Source organism: Myotis brandtii, unplaced genomic scaffold (assembly GCF_000412655.1).
Source record: "Myotis brandtii unplaced genomic scaffold, ASM41265v1 scaffold456, whole genome shotgun sequence".
Lineage (NCBI taxonomy): Eukaryota > Metazoa > Chordata > Mammalia > Chiroptera > Vespertilionidae > Myotis > Myotis brandtii.
Window position 1 is genome coordinate 1,788,415 of NW_005367431.1, and position 26,895 is coordinate 1,815,309.

The window sequence follows — 26,895 nt, forward strand, 5'->3', positions numbered from 1 at the left end:
CTCTTCCTAAAAATCAATGGAAAAACATCCTCCGGTGAGGATTAACCAAAAAAAAAGCTTTTGAACTGACATGGATCATACATGGTGAGACTATTTTCCCTTGTCTTCAACAAAGGAGAAAAGTAAACAAACATAGCTATTCAAAGTCACAAATGACAAGAGAACAAAGCATTGAGAACAAAGAGTCAAAAGTCAACGATTTCCACTGGCAAAACTCATTAGCAAATAACAGAACTAGTTTAGCTGCACTTTCAGGTCTTCACCAAACCAATTTTGGCCTAACTCTTAGAGTGAACACAGTCTAATTTTTTATACTACAGAAAATGCCAATATGGTTTTGGGGTTTTCCAATACACAAATCCAACATCCTGACAGCCTCCCCTCCTCCCCCAAACTCTCAGGGAGCGCTAGGGGCTCCAAATCCAAATCCCTTTCAGATTGCACCCAAAACCATACCAGTATTTTCTATGTGACATGAAAGATTGGGAAGCATTGACTTAAACTAAACATTTCAAATTGCAAAAAAAGTATCTTGAATGATCTGACATCCAACCTGAATATAAGGTAGGAAAATATAGGTAAAATTCCTTTTGAATTTGTTTTGCTCAGGATATTTTCCTTTTGGAAGGTGAAATGCTAAACAATTAAGTCCACGGGAGTCCTCTAAAAGTCACAGACAGTTGAGCTAAAATTGAACACATAGTTCTAATTTGGAAATTGGGCATCTTCAAATGGATGAAAGCACAAAGGACTCCACAATATTGAGGAAACTATTTCAAAAAGCTTGGAAAATTAGAATTATCTAAGTATATTATACTGTGCCTCAGACAGGCAGAGAAAAGCTCTCAATCTCAAGTGCCAACTATAATGCTAATTATAAATCAGCAGTTATTAATTTTATCACACCTTGATTTAGTAGCCTGGGCTGTGTAGACTAGGATAAATAAGTCATTTGAAGGCAAAACACTATCCAACAGTATTAAAACCCATTTTCAGAACCTTTTCTTATTACAGAAGTTTTTACACATTTAACTCCCAACATTGGGACATCTTAAGTGCTAAAAATCTTTAAGGCAGAAAAGCCCAAAACCTTTGAAAATAAACAAAATTAATCAATTAGCATTACGACTATATTGTTCACAAAGACCCAAACCCACTGGAATTTATTCTTGGACCTGCATCCATGTGGATGGAATCCTGTCTAAATCCTGTATTTCAGATTAAAACCTTACATCCTTGATACTGGGCTCTTTCAGGTTTCTACAGGTAAAGCACAGTGACTGGCATCTAAGAAGCATTCACAATCAAATATTTGTTGAATGACTTAGCAGTGGTTCTGCCTTCTCTGGGAAGTATCCAGAAATAAATCTTTATAAATTCTGGCCCACCTTGCTTTGCAGAGGTCATTGTTATCTAGCCCTGGGTACAAAAGCAAACCTGAATTATTTCACCTCAGCAAATTTTCTTAAAATAGTTGATGTCTCATTTCTTCAAACTCCTTACACTCCAAATCTTTCATAAAATATACCAGACTCAAATAATACTAATAAATGGTACTAAAAGTGATGCTCAACAGGATCTCACGTTTATTGAGAAGTGATTAATGGTAAAAAGAAAGGCAATGCCCTTTCCTCATTGGATGAACAAGAAACTGAAGAAACATTCACTACACGTTTTACAATATTTTTCTCTTCCAAAATGCATTTCTGTAAACAAGTTTTTACCACTGTTCTTATCTGTGAAATAAAATTAATCCTGACTCAATCAGTAAAATGTACAAGAACAGAACATTTCTTAGGAATCCTAGTACTTTACTTTGAGTAACAAAGGGTCAGAGAAAATGAACCACCCTTAAAGACACAACCTTGGGTAACACTGTTAAATTCTCCAACACAAAAATTCTTCATAAAAATGTTCTTCCAGTTCGGAAGGGAAAAACCAAATTCCCCCTTTCTGGGGTGGAGGCAGGCCCATACCTTCAAAACTCAGATGTTCTCCAAGTGCAAATGTCAAAATGGGGAGGAGGAAAGGGTTTAAAAATTAGAGAAAACTGTATGCACTTACGGACTTTAAAATCCGAAAACATAGTAAAAAGACAAAGAAAAAAAAGCAGTATGCTCTGAAATCACAACCAAAACCAAAATAAAAGGGACATTTTTCACCTACACTACCTAGAGGGATTTTTTTAGGTTTTTTTCTTTTTCTTTTTTTTCCACTGTCCAGTTAAGTCCTATGTCTTTTGTGAAATTCCAATACTTAAACTGCAATTCTGTAATCGTCTCTGAAGTCAATGAAATTAAGAAAAAAGTCCTAATTTTCTTGAAGGTCATTTTTTTCCTCTTAGGGATATGCAGATGAAACCGTTGCTGTGGTCTGTGCAGAAGTGCCTTTTATTTTCCACGGCCTTGACGTTCCTAGAGGTTAAAACAAATTTGAAATGGTTAGTTAAAACTCATCTGATATGCTTAAGAATTAAACTTTACAGAATAACTCAATACAAATTTAGTTATTTGTGTTAGGTAGAATATTCCCCACCAATAAAAACGGTCATTTGTTCATTCTGACCCAAGGATATTTTTTTCCATTGATTTAGAGAGTGGAAGGGAGGGAGAGGGGGTGGAGGGAGAGAGAGACACATTGATTGGTTGCCTCCTCCAACCCAGGTACATGAATGCTGGCCCACTGAACCACACCGGCCAGAGCAAGAAAAACCGACTTTTACTTCTTTTTTTTTTTTTTTTAATATATTTTATTGATTTTTTTACAGCGAGGAAGGGAGAGGGATAGAGAGTTAGAAACATCGATGAGAGAGAAACATCGATCAGCTGCCTTCTGCACACTCCCCACTGGGGATGTGCCCACAACCAAGGTACATGCCCTTGACCGGAATCGAACCTGGGACCCTTGAGTCCGCAGGCCGACGCTCTATCCACTGAGCCAAACCAGTTAGGGCAACTTTTACTACTTATATTTTAAACCAAAGTAGTAACATTCAAGCATTCCAATTAATACAAATTTTTATTTCACTCTAAAATTTCTTACATGATGCCCTAGCCAGTTTGGCTTAGTGAATAGAGCATCGGCGCACAAACTGAAGAGTCCTGGGTTCGATTCCGGTCAAGGGCATTACCTCAGTTGCAGGCTTGATCCCTGACCCAGTCCCAGTGCATACAGGAGGCAACCAATTCTCTCTCTCTCTCTCTCTCTCTCCACGCCTCCACTCTCTCTAAAAAATCAATGGAAAAATACCCTCAGGTAAGGATTAAGAATGACAACCAAAAAAAAAGGTTAAAAATAAATAAATAACATTTCTTACATGATTGACTAAAATATAGTATACTGGCCAGCGTGTCTCAGTGGTTGAGCATGAACCTATGAACCAGGAGATCAAGGTTCGATTCCCAGTCAGGGCACATGCCCAGGTTGCAGGCTCGATCCTCAGTGTGGGGCGTGCAGGAGGGAACTGATCAGTGATTCTCTCTCATCATTGATGTTTCTCTCTCTCTCTCTCTCTCTCCCACTCCTTTTCTTTCTCATATCAATAAAAATATATTATACTAAAAAATATATATGATCCTAAAAAACAAACAAAAAACTAGCCGTATTAGTCATCCCATTTTAGTTCCAGAGTTTTAGATATATTTATAAGCCTCAATTTCCTTTTTTGTAAAGTGAGGATATGTATCTCTCACAGAGCTGTGGGAGATAACGAGCTAACATATAGAAAGCTTTTAGACCACAGCAGGCAAGAAAATTATCCTCTTCCCCTAGAGCAAGCATGTCAAACTCAAAGGCTAACACGGACCAAATAAACAAGGTTTAAGTTTATGTGGGCCACAAAAAAACAAAAGCTTCAATTTTCATAGAAACGTGGGTTTATTTCGATAGAGACATGCTGAACACAAAGGGCTGAAATGAGTAATCGTTAATATAAAATAATAGAACATTTTAATAAAAATTAATATTTTTTCTTGAACATTGACTTACCAGACACTGAATAACTGCACAAATTAATAAGCGTAATGCAAATAAACCTAATTTTCTTCTCTGAAATCGAAATATTTCCTGTTGCGCACACCAAACCAGTCAGTACAAGACTAATGATGTGGCTATCAGCTGCTAAAATATTCGCTGCTGGTATTAGTGGAGAGAAATGGTGCGCCTGCGCTTCAGTGTCGTAAGGGAAATGAATGCAACACGATTACATTAATCAGTCATTAGCAAATGCTGTAGTTCATTATTAATAATTATGTATAACAGGATCTTGTAAAAATTAAGTCACGAAATTTTTATTAAAACGTTTCTTAAATTGGCTGGGCTGCCAAAATATATTCATTGTGGGCTGCATGCGGCCTATGGGCCTTGAGTTTGACATGCTTGTCCTCGAGCAGTGGTTCTCAGCTTTCTGGCCCTTTAAATACAGTTCCTCATGTTGTGACCCAATCATAAAATTATTTTCGTTGCTACTTCATAACTATAATGTTGCTACTATTATGAATCGCAATGTAAATATCTGATATGCAGGATGGTCTTAGGCAACCCCTGTGAAAGGGTCGTTCGACCGCCAAAGGGGTCGCGACCCACAGGTTGAGAACCGCTGCCCTAGAGTTTAAAATCCACTTAGAGATGGATTTTGACAACTGATTGTAATACCGAAGTTTTTCCTGAAATAAATCTAAATGCTCATTTATTAAGAATCATAAGCCTCTCATAAATCTATTCTAAACAGCTTTCCATGTCACACACTACTCATTTATTGAAAAATTTTAAAATATGACTCAATCCACGTGTCTTTTAAAAGCAAAAGCCTTAACTGGTTAGGAGCACAGGCCTGAACTTACACTTTATTCATCAATCTAACTTGAGTAGAGTCACTTGCTCCCATTTACACGATGGTAACTACAGTTCTTAAGTTAAATATGATCCCTACTAAAAAGAATAGCAACTAGTATTTATGGACTTCCACGTTCCAGGAACTGTACATAATAATGATCTTCGTAACCACCCCACAAAGACTGTATTATTCCTACTTTAGATATACGAAAAGGAAAGCTCAAAAAGATGCTTAACTGAAGTTACTTAAGAACCAAGATTCAAACCTAGGGCTATATGGCTCTTTCTCTACACCATGTTGTTACAAATATTTATGTTAAAGTCAACAAAAGTAACTGAGGCTTTGTGATGAATTGACTACCCTAAAACTAAACTGCTCCATGAATATAAATATGGTAAAATTATGTATTCAGAAAGAGCCGTTATCTTTTTGTGATGTCCCACTTTACATCTCTGGATTTCAGGGATAAACTCACCAAAGATCTGGGATATTGTTTTTTAAATTTGGATGGACACCATTTATCTAACTTCTCTTCTATTAATGATCAAGATCTACCTTTGACTTCAGGAAATCTGGACTCTTCTTGATTAAATCTCATTCCTATGCTTTTATTACTCTTCAAGCCAAGAATGTCTAGCCTTCTGTCCTTCAAGATACAGTTCAAAATCTCTTCCCTTCTTTGAGATTTCCTTAGCCCTTGCAGCTTTCAATGTCCTTCCAAATCTGTATCCACAATTGAAAATTAAATGTAAAATTAGCCCCAACTCAATCAAAAGCTCCCAGAAAGCAAAGAACAGGTCTTCAATTAACCTCACTCACAAACTATTTATGAGTTTAGCAATGGATAATAAGTTACAATCAACTTCTAAATAAAATTCTAGTTCTCATCACATACACAAAAATTGTAACTTTGTTAAGTGATGGATATTAACTAAAAACTGTGGTAATCATTTCTCTCTGTGTACATATCAAATCATTGTTATATACCTTAAATTAATACAATGTTATTATGTATGTCAACTGTATCTCAATAAAACTGGAAAAATATTTTGCCTATTATCTTATTTCAATGTAATATAACCCCAGGAATACAAATAAACTTATATGCCCCAAATTATACTGATAAAAAAGAAAACCTAGACTTTGCCAAATCCATAAAGAAACATGTTTCTATATAAGTTCACCAGCATGCTTAATTAACAGCCATTTAGAATATAATCAGAAGAAATTCAAAATAGCATTGTGTAATTGCACATACTATGTCAACTCATTTTTTAAAAAATTTGTCCCTTTTCATGTGCTACCAAGTCCACAACTACCTGTGCTCAATTTTGCCTCAAACGTAATAACATAAAACTAACTACACCCGAACCTTAACTATACAATGATACCAAGAAGGCAAGTATAACCTGTGCCCTAATGTAAACCTGTATGTTAGGTTTATTTTAAATTATGCAAATTACATACAAATGGCATTAGCTGCCTTAATCTTCTGCCCAATACCAAGTAAGCATCACACTGGTACAATTAAGCAGACTGACAAAATTGCTCTTCAAATCCTACATATACTATGTACTTTCCTATACATAGGCAGCTTTCACTCAAAGGAAGCACTCTACCACTTCTCTTTGACATATCCAAATTGCCACCATCACTGTTCTTGCACTTTTGGCCACTACTTTTTTCTTAATATATTTTTATTCATTTCAGAGAGGAAGGGAGAGGGAGAGAGAGATACAAACATCAACGATGAGACAGAATCACTGATTGGCTGCCTCCCACAGGCCCCACACTGAGGATCGAGCCAGAAACCTGAGCATGTGCACCCTGACAGGGAATTAAACTGTGACCTCCTGGTTCCTTAGGTCAATGCTCAACCACTGAGCCACGCCCGCCGAGCTTGAGCCACTATTAAGTAAGGGTGACTTGAACACAGGTGCTGTGATACCACAACAGCTGATCTTTTTTTTTTTTTTTTAAATTACAGTTAACTTTCAATATTATTTTATACTAGAGGCCCAGTGCACAAAATTCGTGCACGAGTAGGGTCCCTAGGCCTGTCCAGCAATCAGGGCCAATCAGGTTCCCTGCCTCCCTGCATCCTCCTTCCCTCACTTCCTCAGTAACCCGCTGCCGCCGCTGGTCGCCTGCCATGTTCCACGCCGCCCCCTGGTGGTCAGCACACGTCATAGAGAGCGAGCAAACTCCCAATCTCCTGGTCGAACTCCCAAGGGAACACTGTGCATATTAGCCTTTTATATAGAGAGATTATATAGAGAGATTAGTTTCAGATGTATGGCATATTAGTTACATAATTATATACTTTACTAATTGTTCCCCAGATATTTCCAGTACCCACTTGGCACCATATATAATTACACACTGTACTTTATATCCCCTGTGACTATTTTGTAACTACCAATTTGTACTTAACCCCTTTACACCCAGTCCCCCCACCCCCTCCCCTCTGACAATCATCAGTCTTCTCTGTGTCTGAGTGTTTCAATTTTTTTATTTTATTCTTTAGAATCCACATATAAGGGAAATCATATGGTATTTGCCTTTCTCTGACTTATTTCACTTGGCATAATAACCTCTAGGTTCACCGGTGCTGCAACAGTACTAAGTGGCTAACGTGTGTGTATTGGGGTATTAGCATACACAGCATGGATAGGCTGGACAAAGGGATGATTCATATGTCCTCCAGGATGGAGTGGGGCAGCATGAGATTTCATCACACCACTCAGAAGAGTGGCATGAAATTTGAAACTTATGAATTTTTATTTCTGGAATTTTCCATTTAACATTTTTGGACTGTAGCTGATTGCAGCTAACTGAAACTGTGGAAAGTAAAATCACAGACAAGTGGGGACTACTGTACAGTTTTGATGTATACACACACAAAAATAAGGTCATATATTTAGAAATAATAAAGATAACATCCATCTTCTCAGAAATTATAAAAGATACTTAAGCATTTATATCATACTACCTTGAAAAGTAAACTTTAGCACCATTAAAACACTATAGCCCAGACAGAGGGTGCGCACAGGAAGTAGCCAATTGATGATTCTCTGTCATCACTGGTGTTTCCATCCCTCTCTCCCTCTCTGAAATCAATAAAAATATTTTTAAAATTTTTAAAATAAAAAGATACTAAGGCTGAGAAGCTTACTTGCTCAAATCAGTGACAGTGGCAGATATGGTCTTCTTCTAGAGCCCCTAGTCTTTCCACTACTATACATATGATAGGTGTAGTACCTAAACTTTTTTCCCAAAAAATTTGATTTTAGAGAAGGAGGGGAGGAGGGGAGAGACGTCGATTTGCTGTTACATGCATTCATTGGTTGTTTCTTGTATGTGCCCTGACCGGGAATCAAATCTGTAGCCTTGGCACATCCAGACGACACTCTAACCAACAGAGGTACTGAGCCAGGGTCTACCTAAACTTTTTTTTAAAGGTCCATCAATGTAATATACTTAATAGAATCCCTTCCCACACCCCCAAAAAACTGACTACTTTTAAAAATCTTAGTTTGGCCCTAGCCGGTTTGGCTCAGTGGATAGTGTCTCGGCCTGAGGACTGAAGAGTCCTGGGTTCGATTCTGGTCAAGGGCACATGCCTGGGTTGTGGGCTTGATCCCTAGTGGGGGACATGCAGGAGGCAGCCGATGGATGATTCTGTCTCATCATTGATGTTTCTATCTCTCTCTCCCTCTCCCTTCCTCTATGAAATCAATAAAAATATGTTGTTTTTTAAATCTTAGTTTGGACAATTTCAGGATGGCTAGTGGCCCCTAAATCATATAGCTTAAAATTATCTAACTCTAAAAACTTAATGTCCCCGCAAAAAGGAAGACACAATAGAAGGAACACTAAATGTAAAACTTAAAACATTAAACCCTCGCCCGGTCAGTGTGGTACAGTGGCTGAGCATCAACCTATGAACCTGGAGGTTGCTGATTTGATTCCCGGTTAGGGCATGTGCCGGGGTTTCGGGCTCGATCCCCAGTAGGGGGCGCGCAAGAGGCAGCCGACCAATGATTCTCATCATTCATGTTTCTATCTCTCTCTCTCCTTTCATCTCTAAAGTCAATAAAAATATATGTAACACAAACAAACATTAAAGCCTCTCAGAAGCAGCCATAATGCCTCTAAGAGATTATAACATGAAGCTACATGTGTAGGATATTAAACCAAAGACACTGCGCCTTTTTTTTTTTTTTTTAATTTCAGAGAGGAAGGGAGAGGGAGTGAGAAACACCAATGATGAGAATTATTGATCGGCTGCCTCCTGCACACCCCCTACACTGGGGATTGAGCCCACAACCTGGGCATGTGCCCTTGACTGGAATTGAACCTGGGACCCTTCAGTCCTCAAGCCAATGATCTATCCACTGAGCCAAACCGGCTAGGGTGACTGTCACCTTTTAATGGACAAAAAGTATAGGCAATTCACCAGAGGCTTGTAATACTGACAGTTGATGAAAAGCTACTCAAAAGATTCTTTTAGCTTTAAAGTATTGAAAGGTACAGCCAGGCTTATCAGACACATGTGAATTCTAAATTTTCTCAAGATGAAGTCTTGAGACTAGCCAGAGCAGGACAATAGTACTAAGAAAACTTTAGAAATCAAACTTGCAAGAAAATAAACATGAGGATTGAGCGGTGGATGTTACACAAAACTTGACTGAGATACATAATCCTGGAGTACTCAAACTTTAAATACAAGAGAATCACCTACAGACCAGATAGAATTCAGATTCCAAGGCCTCAGCTCCAAAGAGACTCATTCAATAGCTGAGGGAAGACAAGAACCTGCAACGTAAGTGTTCCCAGATGGTAACTTGTACAGAGTAACTCCTCCTCAGTCATTTCTAATCATGTAAGAAATACCTAGGGAGCTTACTAAATAAAATGTCTAGCTTAGTAAGTTTGGGGGCAGAGACTAGTTATCAGTATTTTCATAAATATTTTCCAGATGACTCAAAGTTTATTTTAAATCGTTAACATTTTTTTTTAAGCACTCCACCCTGCTCCCCTCCCCATCACATTGCAGGCTTATGGACTACAAGTAAAGTAACGTGTCATAAATGACTGAATTACCCAAGAACTTGTCTGGGTTTTACTTCTAGCACTGCCATTAAAGTAAGGTAATCTTGCAATTTGTGTACAAAATGAGAGTGGGATAGACTAAATCCTTCCCACTCAATTTTAACATATATATGTGTGTGTATATATATATATACACATATATATATATATATTATTGATTTCAGAGAGGGAAAGGGAGATACAAACACCGATGAGAAAGAATCATTGATCAGCTGCCTCCTACACCTCCCACACTGGAGATCGAACCTGCAACCTGGGCATGTGCTCTGATTGGGTATCAAACCATGACTTCTTGGTTCATAGGTCGATGCTCAACCACTGAGACACGCTGGCCAGCCCCACTCACTTTTATAACATTATCCAGAACCATTTGTTTCTCCTTATTTCTGCTGCCTTAACAGCAACTTTCACTAGGTTAGGTAGAGTAGATCCAATTCACTCCATTTTGATGTTCATGATGAGGGATGCTTAAACCCAAGTGCTCAATTAATTATGCTCTTCTCATACATCCACAAAGAGGTGCCTGGCTACTGGCATCAGTCAGTAACAGAACATTGTTAACTATCTTAAATAATAAATGTAAAGATGCAGCAAGGTACAAGAACAAAAAAGACTTCTGGGTCAAAACAAATTCCAGCTCTTCTATAACCTATGTATCTTGAGAAAGTTATTTCTTTTTTAATAACTTTCCTTTATATTATATTCTTCTTTCAATAACCCTAACCTACTGTTCATCCCATATTCCTTATTCCTCAATTCCCTACCTGTAAAATGAAGATAATCTTAACTATTTGACAGGATTATGATAAGGGATTAAAGATATGAAAATTGCCTAACATACAGATGTCCAAAATAATGGCTAAATATGGGTAAATACCTGAATAAGGGGGAAAAGCAGGATAAAACACTAATATGATTATAACTGTATAAACCACTTGTGTAGGTAAAGAAGAGAAAGAAAAATGCCAAAATGAGAAAAATTATGACTGATTTTTTTCATTTTCTACACTTTTTGTACGTTGGTCATACAGTGGAACCTCGAACTTAATTTGTTCCAGAAAGCTGTTCAAGAAGTGATCTGTTCAAAAACTGAATCATTTTACCCCATTATAAATAATGTTAATTGAGCCCTAGCTGGTTTGGCTCTGTGGATAGAGCGTCAGCCCATAGACTGAAGGGTCCAGGGTTCAGTTCCAGTCAAGGGCACATGACCGGGTTGCAGGCTCGATCCTCAGTAGGGGGCGTGCAGGAGGCAGCCAATCAATGATTCTCTCTCATCATTGATGTTTCTATCTTTCCCTCTCCCTTCCTCTCTGAAAGCAATATATATATATTTTATAAAAAATAATATAAATTGAATTAACCCATTCCAGACCTCCAAATGATTTCCTGTTTTAACCTTTCTTATATACAGTGCATACCTAGTATCTATAATAATAAAAGCATAATATGCTAATTAGACCGGACAGCCGACGACCTTCCGGACAAAGCCACAGGGGCCGAGGCAGAGGTGGTTAGGGGCAATCAGGCAGGCAGGCAGAATGGTTAGGGTAATCAGGCAGGTAGGCTAAGTGGTTAGGGGCAATGAGGCAGGCAGGCGAGCAGTTAGGGGCAATGAGGCAGGCAGGCAGGCAGAGGCAGGGGCGATCAGGCAGGCAGGTGAACAGATAGGGGCCATCAGGCAGGTGAGCAGTTAGGAGCCAGTGGTCCCAGATTGCTAGAGGGATGTCCAACTACCGGTTTAGGCTCCATCCCTAAACCATCAGTCGGACATCTCCCAAGGGGTCCCGGATTGCGAGAGGGTGCAGGGCCTGTAGTAATCTATTAAAAACAAAAACAAAAACACTTTTCTTAAATTTATCAAAATCACTTTCAGCACTCATTCCAGGGGTGTCTTTCAGGTCAGAATGCAGCATCTTTGCTTGTTCATATATCACCGCCTCCGAAATGGCTGTCACTGGCTAACTGCTTTTCGTTAATCCAAATCAACAGTTTTTCTACCTTTTCAATTGTTCGTTATTTCTTTCACACCCTTAACAACATTAGCACTCTTGATGGCCTCTTTATGTCTTAAAATTATGCTAATCATGATTTCACCAACAACAAAAGCATTCTCTCCTTTGTTGCCTGAGAGATGCTTTTTGTCATGCTAAGATATCAGCATGAAGGGGTTGTCAGGGTGAAAGAGGAAGTTTGGTTCCACAACCGAGACATTTTTTGTGTGAACTTGGTCAGAAACAGAATTGTTCTAGATGGGAGATGTTTGAGGGTTGACTGTATCTTACTATGAAAAACAAATGCAAAGACAAAAATTTGGAAATATAAAATTTGCAGAGCACAAGTTTTTTTACATGTAAAAACACTTTTAAAAGTTCTATATGCTATCCACACAGATTACCAAAAAAGTTCACATGAAGCCAAAAGCTTACGTTTTAAGTCTACCGTTCCTAAATGGCTTCATGGTTACACAAGAGATATGGCCAAATGTTTAACTGACATATGTAAAAGAATACTAATTACCTCAGAAGAACCACCACATATTGCAATAGCAGTAAGTGCAAATGAGTTAGAAGAGTAACTACCTGCCTCTTCCCTTTCCCCTCCATATCCAATAGTTCAAACTTGAGGGTTAGCCATTTTCTTCCTTCATCTTTCCACTATCTTTTCCTATCCATCCTTCCAGACATAACTCAAACCCAGTCTTCCATAAAAATGCCTTGATTCCACCCTAATTGGTCTTGCGATTCTTTTCCTCTGCACTTGGGTCTCATAATGTAAAATTACCACTTTAATATACTGCCCTATACTGTTTCATTTATGATATCATCTCATAACTTGGTATCTTCTCCCGATGGCTAACTGAACTAAAATTAGTTCAATGAGGAATTGTTCATTCAGGAAGGGATGAAAACCATTAGGGCATTATTTATTGAGTTAGTTGTTGTAACTAGAAGAATTTGGTCCACAGGAAATGGCAGCAACATGCTACAGACATGACACACTGAAGTTCAATCTACAGTAATATTTTCTCCATCACATTAAGTCTAAACAATCAATAAAAATCAAGTACTGGTTTGTATATAGCATTTACCAATTTCCATGGTGTAAACAACATGGCTGATTTCAAATATCAATGTGGTATCATTAAATGTGGGGTTGAGGAAAGATGTACAATAGCGGGGGGGGGGGGGGGGGTTTTAAATGTTTTTATTGATTTTTATAGAGGAAGGGAGAGGGAGAGACAGAAACATCAATGATGAGAGACAATCATTGATCGGCTGCCTCCTGCACGCCCCACACTGGGGATTAAGCTGGCAACCCAGGCATGGGCCCTGACAGGAAATCGACCCCGTGACCTCCTGGTTCATAGGTTGATGGTCAACCATTGAGCCACACCCACACCGGGCTACAATAGCAGTTTTATATATTGATGCAATAGATGTAAATTAACCCAAAAGTAATGAGTTTGAATATCTATTATAGTTTAATGGTAATAATTACATTTTCCTTTCTGTAGTCTAACGGTAATTTATATTACAAATAATAATTTATATTGTAATTTAATATAACACCTTTTATTTAGCACAATGTACTTAACTTTAAGTTTATGTAATTTCTTTCATAATAACCGTGTTTAACAACCAGCTTGCTAAAATTCTTAAAAGCTAAACAGTTGGCCCACAATTAGCCAGCTCCAACACATCACTGGACTTTCACTGAAATACCAACACCACCACATATTAGCTATGAGACCCTGTATAAGTAACTGAGTCTGCTTCCCCATCTGAAATATGAGAATGATATATTAGATGTGATAGCTAAACTTTTATGTGTACTATGTTCCAAGCACTTATATGTGCCAAGCACTGTGCTATCCTGAGTGAGTACTCATTCTATTTGACATAGTTCAAATATTATTTCCTCCATGAAGCCTTTCTTAATTTTCCCAAATTGATCACTGTTCTCCAGAAAACCACATTTCTTCATTCCTCTATTACAGTTCTTACCCCATATTTTATTCATTCCTTTGTCCTAATAATGCTGTCTGGCCCTAACGCAAAGATGGTACCTTGTTTATCTGTTCTAAGTCAGCAATTAACAAAAACATTTATTTAAAGACGGATACAGCCCTAGCTGGTTTGGCTCAGTGGATAGAGTTTCGGCCTGCGGACTGAAGGGTCCCGGGTTCAATTCCAGTCAAGGGCACAATCCCCAGTAGGGGGTGTGCAGGAGGCAGCCTATCAGTGATTTTCTTTCATCATTGATGTTTCTATTTCTTTCTCCCTCTCCCTTCCTCTCTGAAATCAATAAAAAAATATTTTTTTAAAAAAAAGAAAGATGGATACAAATAAAGGGCATGGTTCAAAGAGATACAAATTCAGTATCACCTATTTTCTAGACCTCCTTTAAGGAGGCTGCAGGAAGGCATTTTATCCGACAAAAATCAAGAGAAGTGATGAGTAATACAAATAGAATTTCCTCAACCCTTTTGGTAGAGAAACAAGTAAATTCTGCGAGACAGAAGTAGATATAGACAGCCTTAGAATTTTACAAAAGTTCAGTTTGTCATCCCCATTTAAAAAGGATGACAACTAGTTTTGAAGAGATAATTTAAAACAGCAGCAGAGAAGAGAAATGCTAAATGGGAAGAAACAATACCCATGGTTATTTATTTCCTATGGACTTAAGAAAACAATATAATTGTCTAAAGTACTGTTTTCTTCCTCTGACTTTTGTATCACTAAAACTTGGCTATTTTTAAAATTTTTCTAAGATTAAAAATGGAACCAATGTGATTACTTCAAATGTTTCTCAACAGGGGGCAAATGCCCAAATTAAAGGGTTAGGAGAGGGAAAAAATGGCTGTAAGAAAAATAAAAACCCTGCCGTGACCAGTGTTGCTCAATGCTTGGAGTGTTGGTCCACACAGCGAGGATTTGTGGGTTCGATGCCCAGTCAGGGGCATGTGCCTGGGTTGTGGGTTCGCTCCCCACCCTTGGTGGGATGTTTGGGGGAGGGGGCAGCCAGTTGACGTGTCTCTCTCATATCAATGTCTCTCTCTCTCTCTCTCTCTCTCTCTCTCTCTCTCTCTCTCTCCCTCTCTCCCTCTCTCTCTCAAGAGCAATGGAGGAAATGTCCTCAGGTGAGAATTGGCGGGGGAAGCCCTGGCCAGGTAGCTCTGTTGGTTAGAGCAATGGTTCTCAACCTTCCTAATGCCACGACCCTTTAATACAGTTCCTCATGTTGTGGTGACCCCCAATTTCATTGTTACAAATTGAACATAATTAAAGCATAGTGATTAATCACAAAAACAATATGTAATTATATGTGTGTTTTCCAATGGTCTTAGGTGACCCCTGTGAAAGGGTCGTTCGACCCCCAAAGGGGTCGCGACCCACAGGTTGAGAACTGCTGGGTTAGAGTGTCATCCCGATACTTCAACTTGGGAGTTTAATCCCCAGTCAGGGCACATATAAGAATCAACCAATGTATGTATAAATAAGTGGAACAACAAATCGATGTTGCTCTCTCTCCTTCCTTTCTCTCTAGCCTCAAGTCCTTATTTTTTATATGTAATAAGTATTTGGATCAGAAATTATAGAATAGAAACAACAACTTTCAAAAGAGACCTATTTATAGCTTCAATTCCTCTTCTATGACCTCAAATGTTATCTGGGGCCGGCTGACCCTCTTTGTCCCTGGTTTCTCTGATCTACATTATCCCATGTATTAATCTTCCCTATAACATCCTATCCTATATAATAAAATGGTAATATGCAAATTGACCCTAACGGCAGAACGACAGGTTGCTATGACACGCACTAACCACCAGGGGAGCAAACGCTCAATGTAGGAGCTGCCCCCTGGTGGTCAGTGTGCTCCCAAAGTGGGAGCTCTGCTCAGCTACAAGCCAAGCCTCTCCCACCTCCTGGGCAACACTAGCAGCACTAAGGATGTCCGACTGATGGCTTAGGCCCGCTGCCATCAGCCGGACATCCCCTAAGGGCTCCCGGGCTGCCAGAGGGATGTCAGACTGCCAGCTTAGGCACGATCTTCCCCCCCCCCCCAGGGAGCGGGCCTAAGCTGGCAGGTGGACATCCCCCAAGGAGTCCTGGACTGTGAGAGGGTGCAGGCCGTGCGGAGGGACACCCCCACCCCCGCCAAGTGCATGAATTCTCGTGCACTGCGCCTCTAGTACATAATAAAAGATCTTTCAGTTTCTTCTTGAAATCTTTCATTTTTAGAAAGTTCTCCCTTTAACTTCTATCCACTGGTTCTAGTGCAGCCGTGGGCAAATGAATAAAACTAAAAAAAAAAAAAGACTGTACCCTTTTTATGTAATGATGTTTACTTTGAATTTATATTAGTTCACACAAACACTCCATCCATGCTTTTGTTCCGGCCCTCCGGTCCAGTTTAAGAACCCATTGTGGCCCTCGAGTCAAAAAGTTTGCCCACCCCTGTTCTAGTGCTATCTTTGGCATAGAGAATAAACCCACCAGTAGAGCTTTAAAAGCATTTTATAACAGCTATTATATTCCCCTTCAAAATGATCTCTTCTAAGCTAAACATTCCGCCAAACACTAAGGGACTAGTATGATGAGAAATAAGATAACATATATGAAACATATTGTGGGAAGAAGTGAGATATATGTATTCAGTAATGATAACTATTATTACCACATACTGGTACACCTTAACTTCCAAACAAGCTTCCCATCACTTTCCATGGAAAGATCACATCAAAGAGCTGCTTCATTCTGATTCAAATTAGACTTTACTCCTAATTCTTTTAAACTCTCAATACTTTTTCAAGCCAACTTTGTACTTGACCTATCTTAGATTTCTTCTGTATCAAATTAAGTACATATACACTTCATTCAATTCCCTTCTACCAATCTAATCTTCAAACTTCCCTCTTGGGAAACACGTTCCACAAATACCAATTAGACCTTTCTTGTTCAAGTTATAGCTATACAGTGTCACAGATTTAGGCTGTTTATGAACCACTCTTCCCAAACACCTATCTTCTATACATCTTCAAGGTTCAGCTAAGAGATCACTTCTTCCAGGATTTTTCTATGACCAATCCACCCACACCCCAGGCTGGGTTTGGCAATCTTCAAGCTTCCAAATTGGCACCCTGTACATACCTTGAGAAAACACTTTCTGTTTTATACTGTTACTGGTGCCACTAATGTAAGGCTCACTCGTAGTTACTAGAGAAACTCCTGGTCTAGTACACAGTAAAGTTGTTCAAAAAAATAAAAAGCTTCATCTCAATTCTTAAACAGCATAATAAATTTTAAGTATATCCAAACACACTCCAAATCACCATATCTTTAGGTCTTCCACTTGGGAAATTTTAGAGGATTTTAAGAAATCCTCTTAATCTCATCTAGTAGCAAAGAATTTTTTTTAAAATACACATCTTGAGCTGTTATCACCATAACCACATCTTCTTTAGATCTGTCTTTCTCCCCAATTTCCCATTAGCTTTCCAGTTATTAAAAAAAAAAAAAAATTATTTACCCATGCCTGATTGAATATAACATTGGGCTAGGCTTTAAGAAAATTATGCAGTTCCTAGTCCCCTCTACTATTCTTATTTTTACTTAAAGACTACAAATATAAGACAAAAACTAAAACAACCATTATGAGGTTTATAAAAAAAATTATCACTAATGCAGGACTATTCCAAATAATGCCAGACTATTCCTAAGTTGAGACAAAGAAAGTTATTAACACACTGTAGTCTTCTTCTAACAGCTTACATTAATTCTCTTAAAATTTTTTTCAGAATGAAAAAGACCCATATGGCAATATATTAGCACAGCCAAGATCTTCAAAAAGCATATATCCTTTGACCCAGTAGTAACACTCAAGGATAGATGTGAATCAATATTTATATTAATGTTCACTGCAGTGAACATTTTATTTTAGATGGAACAAATTATTAAAGAGCTGACATACTCAACAATTAAGAACTAATAAATTGTAAGAATACTATGAAGTCCATCAAAAGTGATGTCACAGAATATGTAACAATTAGGGGAAGGTTCTAAGCAAACACAGGTTACAAACTGTATCTATAGTATACAACACAGCAGACCACATGTCAGAATTTTCAAGCCAGAGAGCTCTAATGCTTGAAGCTTCTATGATACTGAATTATATCATGTGACAGAACAACTCAGTAATACTGCTAGGCAAAAATGGCTATAATTTTGCTTCAGTGTGCTCTGCCAAGATACATGCCCAATCTCAAAACTTTGGAACAGCTGTGACATCATTTTCAGGATGAAGGTTAAGCATTTCCCTACATACTGAATTACCATGCCCATTTGGTATGAAGATTTTTTGCAATCTTGTAAATAATACAAAGGCGCACACACAAACACCAAACCTAAGAAGGCTATCTACTGCCCCAATAAGCTATCAGTCCCATTCTCATCAAACTTGTTTTGTTTTGGAAGCCTAGTAGAGACTAAAACAATAGTTTACAGTCACTTATGTAAGGATGTTAAGGATAACAGTGGGCAACAGAGGAGTAAGGTAATACTGACTGAAATGGTAACGGACCTTCCTGAAAGCCCAATAAAGCTCTTACAGAAGGTAAACTAAAAAGTAATCTGACACATATAATCAAAGCTTTATTTTTTTTTTCTGGTGGTTTGTTCCCCAACCTGAGAACAATTAAAATACTCCAAGGCCTTTATGGAATGGTTTTAAGAAAGATACATTAGTTAACTTCATAAAGACCCTAAATATTATTATATTCACTATTAAAACATCATAAGACTGGTCAATTTCAAAATATGAATCTTACACCTACTTATGAAGTTCAATTATGCACTAAACCACTCAAGTGAATTTAATACAAATACATACTTGATTAAAAGTTTAGCCAAAACCAGTTTGGCTCAGTGGATAGAGCGTCGGCCTGTGGACTGAAAGGTCCCAGGTTCGATTCCGGTCAAGGGCATGTACCTGGGTTGCGGGCACATCCCCAGTGGGAGATGTGCAGGAGGCAGATGATCGATGTTTCTCTCTCATCGATGTTTCTAACTCTCTATCTCTCTCTCTTCCTCTCTGTAAAAAATCAATAAAATATATTTTTTAAAAAAAGTTTACATAAATTAACAGTCCTCTTGCTACTTCATTTTTAAACCAGTTCCTCCATGGTTCTAACACATAATATCAGTTTATCTTAGTATCTACATTTCTAAAATTATTCCTGTCTCTGCTTTCCTGCTTTTAACCACAAGATGTAGGACAGAACTTTGCAGATGAAAGAAAACTGATAATGAGATAAATATTATACATGTTTCAAATGGATAAACCAAGCACCTGGACACCCCTTCACACGTTAAAAATCTGTCATGCCACTACATGGTGCCTTCCTTGTATCTCTAGAAACAGGGATCTGTGAAGACATCTTTAGAGCCTTTCAGATGTCTGGCAAAAATAACCACTAAACTATCTTTTTCTACATGATTATTGAAGATTTAAAGTTAAACTGTTCAACTTTGGGGAAAAGGAGAGTTTAAAGGACTGAAAAGGATAAAGTTTCTGACAGCCAACTTTTCGGTAATCTGGCTCTATATCCCCAATACTTTTGGCATCACTGACAAGTGTATCTCCATTTATTTGTCTGTACACATTAGAATATAAAATGGCAACCATTATACTTTAGTTGAACAACTAACTATGCACCTCTAATCCTGTGTTAAGGAGGTGAAAAATCTACCAAAGAGCCCTCCTCCCACTGTTCAAAGGAGAAAGTTTTTTTTTTTGTTTTTTTTTCAAAGGAGAAAGTTTTTATAGAGGCATAACAAATGCCTCGGTTTCTACATCAAATATATAAGATACCTATGAATTCATAACCAATTTAAGAAAAATATATTTACATAAGCTTGTTAGGTTTTGTTTTTATTTTTAATTAAATTTATTGAGGTGACATTGGTTAATAAAATTATATAGGTTTCAGGTGTACAATTCTATAATACATCATCTGTATATTGTATTGTGTATTCACCACCTCAAGTCAAGTCTCCTTCCATCACCATTTATTCTTATACCCTCTTCTACCTCCTCCCACCCCCATCCAGGGGGTTATTTTACATTTAAGGCTAACTACTCGGGATTCTCTCAATCATTCATTTAATCTTTTTTTAAAATTTCCTCCTTGCCCATAATCTTTCTACCTACTTCCTACATATTATATGTCTAAGTCCTATATAATCTATGACATACCCCAACCAGTATTTTAACATTCTTTTATGATCCTGACATTTACATTCACTCAGTACACAAGGACCAAGCAGCATTACCAACTCTTTAATTTGTATCTATTCTCCATCACTCTAACCAAGATTCTCACTTGTTACAAAGGAAACAAGAGAAAGCGACTCTTTAGGAATACAATAAAATGTTAGGAGCAAGAGGTCAGCCTTTTGTGATTATCCAAGTTTTATGTAATACATGTTTAACTTTTCCAATGGAAAAAAGGTTTTGAAAAAAAGTAAGCAGGACACCAAGGATAGCAGCAAGAAAGTAAGTTCTTAAAAACATCCACTTAATGGCCTGGCCAGCATGGTTCAGTGGTTGAGCATCGACCTATGAACCGAGAGGTCACAGTTCAATTCCAGGTCAAGGCACATGCCCAGGTTGCGGGCTTCATCCCCAGTGTGGGGCGTGCAGGTGGCAGGTGGCAGATCAATGATTCTCTCTCATCATTGATGTTTCTATCTCTCTCTCCCTCTCCCTTCCTCTCTTAAATGAATAAAAATATATTATTTTTTAAAAACATCCACTTAACATTGCCAGTTGTCAGAAGGCAGGCTGAAAAATGATGGCAAAGCTTGGTGAGACACCAACTCTTGGGGAAAACCACAGTACCCATTAAAGCCAAGTTTATTACAACAGAACTTGTAACTTTTTTCTCTGCCTTATTACAGCCTCAATCTTTTCCAACTTTAATTTTCATAGTTTTATCACAATCATTCCCTTTGCATTACTTTCAGGCTCATTCTTCACCTCTTTCTACATCATGTAAATTCATTTTCTATACATTGTTTTCCCTTAAGCACAGTTCTGTCCTCCATTAATATTCCCACATGCCTTCACACTAAGGTTCAAGTAGTTAAGACCCAATTATACTCCCATAAAGGACTGAACTGTTATGTGATACTTGTGTTATTTCCAGAGCTTTTATTAAAGCTTTTATTATTCAGTATAATACCTCTCATGTTCTTTCTAGTTCCTTCTCCCCTTCCCTAAAAGTCTTAAGAATTATAAGCAGATTACCTTTTTAACACTTTCTTCTTCCTCTTGGCGTTTCTCATAGTGTGAGAAGTCATCAAAAATGGAAGTGGTGTGCTTGTAGCTGGCTATGATTTTCAACACCTGCTTAGCCTTTTCCAGAGGCACTTCCTGAGTGTCCCTGGAGTTGGTCACTGGTTTATTCTCGTTGTTCTCTAGGCGAATGTGTCGCAGCTGGCTATTGGGAACGTCCTTCACAAAAATCCACCTGACATCAAAACGACCCTTCCATTTGTCCTGGGACCACACACCTGCACATGTGTTATAGTCCACAGCAGATTTCATTTCTGCAACGCCACAGAAGTGTCCACTGCCGTTGACACTGAAAAGTAAGTAAACGGGGCCTTTCCCGTTCATGGAGCGATAAGCAGCATCCAGTCTCTTGTTACCATGCTCTGTGCTGCACCAGATATTATACTTAATGGAACGGTGGATATCGTCCTCAGAGTAGCTCTTAATGATGAAAACCCGGCCATGTTTCAGATTCCAGTCAAAATCCTTAGGGTTATAATTATTAATGGACCGTAGCTTCTCCAACACTGGGTGAGGTTCTGAAGGAGTAGATCCAGATCCAGCCTGAGACTGTCCTACTCCATTACCATCCACTCCATTATGACCAAACCCACTGCCACGGTTCCGAGGTGCTACCCAGCGGGTTGGCTGAGCTGCCTGTTGTTGGACTGAGAGCTGGGCAGACTGTGGTGGAGGTGGGGGCAATGGCTGTGTCTGTTGCCCTACTGATGCTTGAGCCACTGGTGGGCTATTGTTAGCCTGTTGACCGACAGGCTGAGGAGACCCCTGGGTTGGCTGCTGACCTATATTCTGAACCAAAGCCTGTGAGGGGGCTTTTGCCACAGGACCCTTGTTATCCCAAGTTCCAATATCCATGTTATGCTTTATTGGGGGTGGTGGAAGACTTGACCCTGCAATGCCATTCTTCGTCTTCAACTTAGGTTGCTGTTTAGCAGGCTTGCTAGCAATATCAGCCCAAGATGCTGGTTTTGGAGGAGCAATGGTAGCTGGAGGCAAACTATTAGAAGCCACAATGTTACTAGTAATGGACCCACTACCAACAGCAGAGCCTACAACTTTTGGAACATTACTTGCAACTTCTGTGCTACTCAACTTCAGTGCTGCCATCCCTTGGTCTATAGTATTCATGCCAGGAGCTTTATTGAGGGTCTCACTGGCAAAAGCAGACTGTCCATCAATCATGGCTCCACCTAAGGAGCTAGGTGCATAAGCATAATTGCTACTATATCCAGAGCTCTGAGTAGACTGTCCCTGAGAACTGTTATTTCCCCAAGCTGAGAAGTCAATACCACTGGGAAAGAAATTAAAACCATGCTGACCAAGAAACGGAGTGCTACCAAGGGCTCCTGGTTGTCCAAACATTGCATCTGGTAGGAAGTGAGGCTCTCCGTTGCTCAGCTGTCCATAAGAAGTTAGATAGGGCATGGCTGTGTCACCCCCAGTAGACCAAGCAGCTTCACCCAAAGAATAGGAGAAGCCAATGGAGGGACTGTAGTAACTGGGTAGGTAGGAATCTGACATGGCAGTATATGCATTATTCTGTGGAAGAAAAAAAACACACACAACTAAACTAAACACAAAAATAAACAATCAAGACATTTCCTTCCCCAATTATTCATATAATTCAATTATTTCATCCATTACCATAAAAAAGGAGAGTGACCATTTCAGATGGTCGCATCTCAACAACTATTAAACTATTAAAACCATACTATAATAGATAAAATAAGACAAAAAGAATTGGAAATTTAAAGTTCTCTCCCAAAAATCTGTGTAGCCATCCCTCAGCCATAAACCAAAAAGCAAGGTTCTGCAACTATATTTAAAGAGCAATAGTGTCTGTGTGTCAAGAAACTTCTTAAATCTTATTAGTAAACATTTTTATGGTATGATTTTTACATTCATAAATCCTGCACTGTATTCTGTTAAAATATTGGTGCATGAACTTATTTCCTTTTTAAAAATATAGTTCTATTGATTTCAAAGAGGAAGGGAGAGGAAGAGAGAGAAACATCAATGATGAGAGAATCATCAATCGGCTGCCTCTTCCACACACCCTACTGGGGATCAAGCCTGCAACCCGCAACCTGGGCAAATGCCCTAACCAGGAATCAAACTGTGAACTGGTTCATAGGTCAATGCTCAACCACTGAGGTACACCAGCCAGGCTATTTTCAATTATCAAAGTATAAAAAGAATACACAATTTAAAGACATTTTGGTATGTATCAAATAAATTTGTGTGTTTTTTTAAAAAAACAAGGTTCACTACATCTAATTTACTGTGGTAGCCTCTTGGCAAACCATCTGGGAACATCAACAGATGTCACTATTTAATTATAACCTGGAAAGGAAATGTACAGTAGCTTCCAGAGAAAAAACTAGAAAAAATGTTGCTACCTGTTCTGCTTCTCCTATAAAATGAATTGCTATAATCTAAAATGCACACCCAACTTTTCCATTAAAAATAGAGGAGTATATCTCAGTCTGCGTGGCTCAGTGGTTGAGCATCAAACTATGAACCAGGAGGTCATGGTTCGATTCCCGATCAGGGACATGCCCAGCTGTGGGCTCCAGCCCCAGAAAGAGGTGTGCAGGAGGCAGATGATCAATGACGTTTCTCTCCCACCAATGTTTCTATCTCTCTCTCCCCTCCTCTCGCTCTAAAAGTCAATTTTAAAAAACATATAAAAACAGGAGTATAATTCTAAAGATACCATACAGTCCATTATCTTTAAAAAAAGGAATTATCCTAAATAATAACCAGAAATATAAACTTACATGCAACTAGTCTTCACATAAGATTACACTGCAAAAACCTCAATCATTCTTGATTTCATTTTAGTTTGTGCTGAACATATTTTCCCTTTTTTTTTTATAAATTCTATAGCTCACAGAATAGTCCCTTAAATGAGTTTTTAAGCTAGAGATACATAAAATTGGTCTCTATAGATATACTGCTCAACTCAAATAACTCTGGTATATAAGAATCCATTAACTAATAAAAAATATGGAGTTTATTCTTAAGAGATGTGGATGACTAACACTATCTTAAGCCTTAAGTTTATATTACCAAAGGTAAGAGTACTACTCCCTAGCCACTAAAACACATCTCTTGAAGATTAAACATTTCCAATAATGTGGTTAGATAAAAAGTGCTTTTCTCTGCCAATTTAAATTTTCCCTAAAAAATCAAATAAAATAAAAATCAAGCTGTCTTTCCGCACATAGACTTCTCTTAAAATTAAGTATTTCTCAAAGATAGTGTTAATACTTTAGCAAATCCATATTGTATTAAAAATTCAGTCTATAGTGACTGGATTAAGCCTGAAGGATTATTCCAACATAAGGTGATGAAAAATTGTTTAAAAAAGTAGATGAATTACTTTTGAAAGTAAACTACAATGGACAGACTCTCAGATCTACTCAACCAAGATTTCTATTTCCTCACAACATATTTTTTAAGTTGTTTTTTTTTAAGTTTCTTTTTTATTGTTGACATTATGATTCTCCCCTTTTCCCCAATATTTTTTTTACATAGACATTTAAGCTTTAGCTTACTTGAGAAAGAAAAAATCAAATTGACTATCACTCGTTATGCTATTATATAGCTAAATGCCTACAACTGAAGTAGCAGGTTCCCACATGCCACTGAACTCAAAAATCTGAATTACACAATGTTTCACAAGAACTACCTAGAATTATATTTCCAAATGCTCCCACTCTCCCTGTTATAATTACGTAAGCAAACTACTTCAATAGCAAGAATCTATTAATAGTTCATTCCTCTACTTCCTTCCCTACTTTTCCTGATTAACTGGTTATCTTCTGCAAAAACTTTTTTCCAATCACTTGTTTAAGTGAGTTCTATATATTCAATGCAGAAAATTTTACATAAGGAATCTAAGAGTAAGAATTAGGTCCAAATATGGACATACGCTAATATGCCAAGTTATTCTAGACCAATGGTCGGCAAACTCATTAGTCAACAGAGCCAAATATCAACAGTACAACGATTGAAATTTCTTTTGAGAGCCAAATTTTTTAAACTTAAACTATATAGGTAGGTACATTGTTATTAACTTAATTAGGGTACTCCTAAGGCTTAGGAAGAGCCACACTCAAGGGGCCAAAGAGCCGCATGTGGCTGCCGAGCCGCAGTTTACCGACCACGGTTCTAGGCTATTACATCTATCACACAGCATCTGTTCAGAATTTATATAAATATTCTATAAGCTTTTTCTTTTTTTGGGTATTTTGGATGAGTAATTGCCTTTTGGTTTATTAATCTGGAAGCTATATTTGCTACAACTTTGTAACTATGTCTTTGGGACAAAGATATTTATACAAAAGAGTTGCCACACCAAAGAAGTATGCAACTAATCTTCACATTAGAAGATAGGTTAAATTACAAAAACCTCAATTTTTTATCTTAATTTGTGCTACACAGCATTTTACATTTTTTAAACTCAATTTCATAAATCCTAACGCTCCCTATATGAGAATCCAAAGTTGTTCTCTATACCTATAGATACAGCACAACTCGAAAAATGAGAACCTAACGCAAAATAGTTCTAATCTAAGATCCCACTAACTAGTGAGCAGAGGAGATGAATACCCAGTTCTGCAGCGTTGAATAAATTTCAGGTGATTGATTTTTTTTTACTAGTTTTTCCCATCACATATGAATCCAATTTCCAGAAAAGAAAAAGGGTTTGGGGTGAAAACTCAGAATATTTAACACTAGAAAGGATTAAGTTTTACATTGTTTATTCTTGGTAAGGAGCAAGAATTACTCAAACAGGTGTTACTGTTAGTACGCTGTAAAGTGCATCAGAACTAGTCTCAGAATACAATATGTTTGCTGACAAGAGAGATGGAAATCCTAGGGATCTATAACATTTGTAACAACTTTTTGTAACACATTGACTAGTAGGAAGACAGTCACCCCGAAAGTGAGACTCATCGATAGGGAAAAGAAAGAATTTATACACCCTTTGATCAGGCATGTAAATGGTTAATTACTCACGGGCCTTGCCTGGGGACTCAAGTAAGGTTCAAAATCGTCATCATTTAATCCATCCTTTTGATGTACAGATCCATTTTGTACTGGAGGAAAAAATTCAAATTAAGAACGTCCCAGTCATACAAGCCTCCCTCCCAAAGTCACCAAATATATCCTAACCAGAGAAAAACCTTCCTAAAACAGAGAAATTACGTTTGCATTTCAAAACGCTAAGGATGGGAGTGCATGCTGAGCAGCATTCCGTCAATAAAAATGTCTCCCTCCACCCCAAGCAAGTGGATCTAAAAAGGTCCTTTTATTGGCTCCTCTCGCTGCCCGTGCCCTCCCGCTTCCCCCCACCCGCTCCACTTGGGTCACATGCGGGCACTTCCAGAGTGTGATCCACGAGGACGAAACACAAAGGCCTTCTAAGACCTACAGGAAACCAGGGACCTGAGACATTGCACAACCGCATCCACCCCCACCCCCACCCTCAGTGAATGACTCCTTGTTCGCTGGAGAGCTGTTCGCCCGCGGAAAGAACACGCCGAAAGGGTCAAATCCTTCCGTGTGAGCGAGGCACC

The 26,895-nt window shown here is 38.3% G+C and overlaps 1 protein-coding gene across 1 annotated transcript in view; it reads right to left on the reverse strand.

The window, feature by feature from the left end:
* Positions 1-1,563: 1,563 nt before the first annotated feature.
* YTHDF2 (YTH N(6)-methyladenosine RNA binding protein 2) overlaps positions 1,564-26,895 on the reverse strand; it is a 25,701-nt gene continuing 369 nt past the window's right edge. The window contains exons 2-4 of the mRNA XM_005875096.2: positions 26,336-26,415; positions 21,260-22,846; positions 1,564-2,414 (exon numbers count right to left, since the gene is read on the reverse strand). Coding sequence (XP_005875158.1) covers positions 2,391-2,414; positions 21,260-22,828 — 1,593 coding nt within the window. The 5' untranslated portion in view covers positions 22,829-22,846; positions 26,336-26,415 and the 3' untranslated portion in view covers positions 1,564-2,390. The remainder of the gene's footprint in view (positions 2,415-21,259; positions 22,847-26,335; positions 26,416-26,895) is intronic.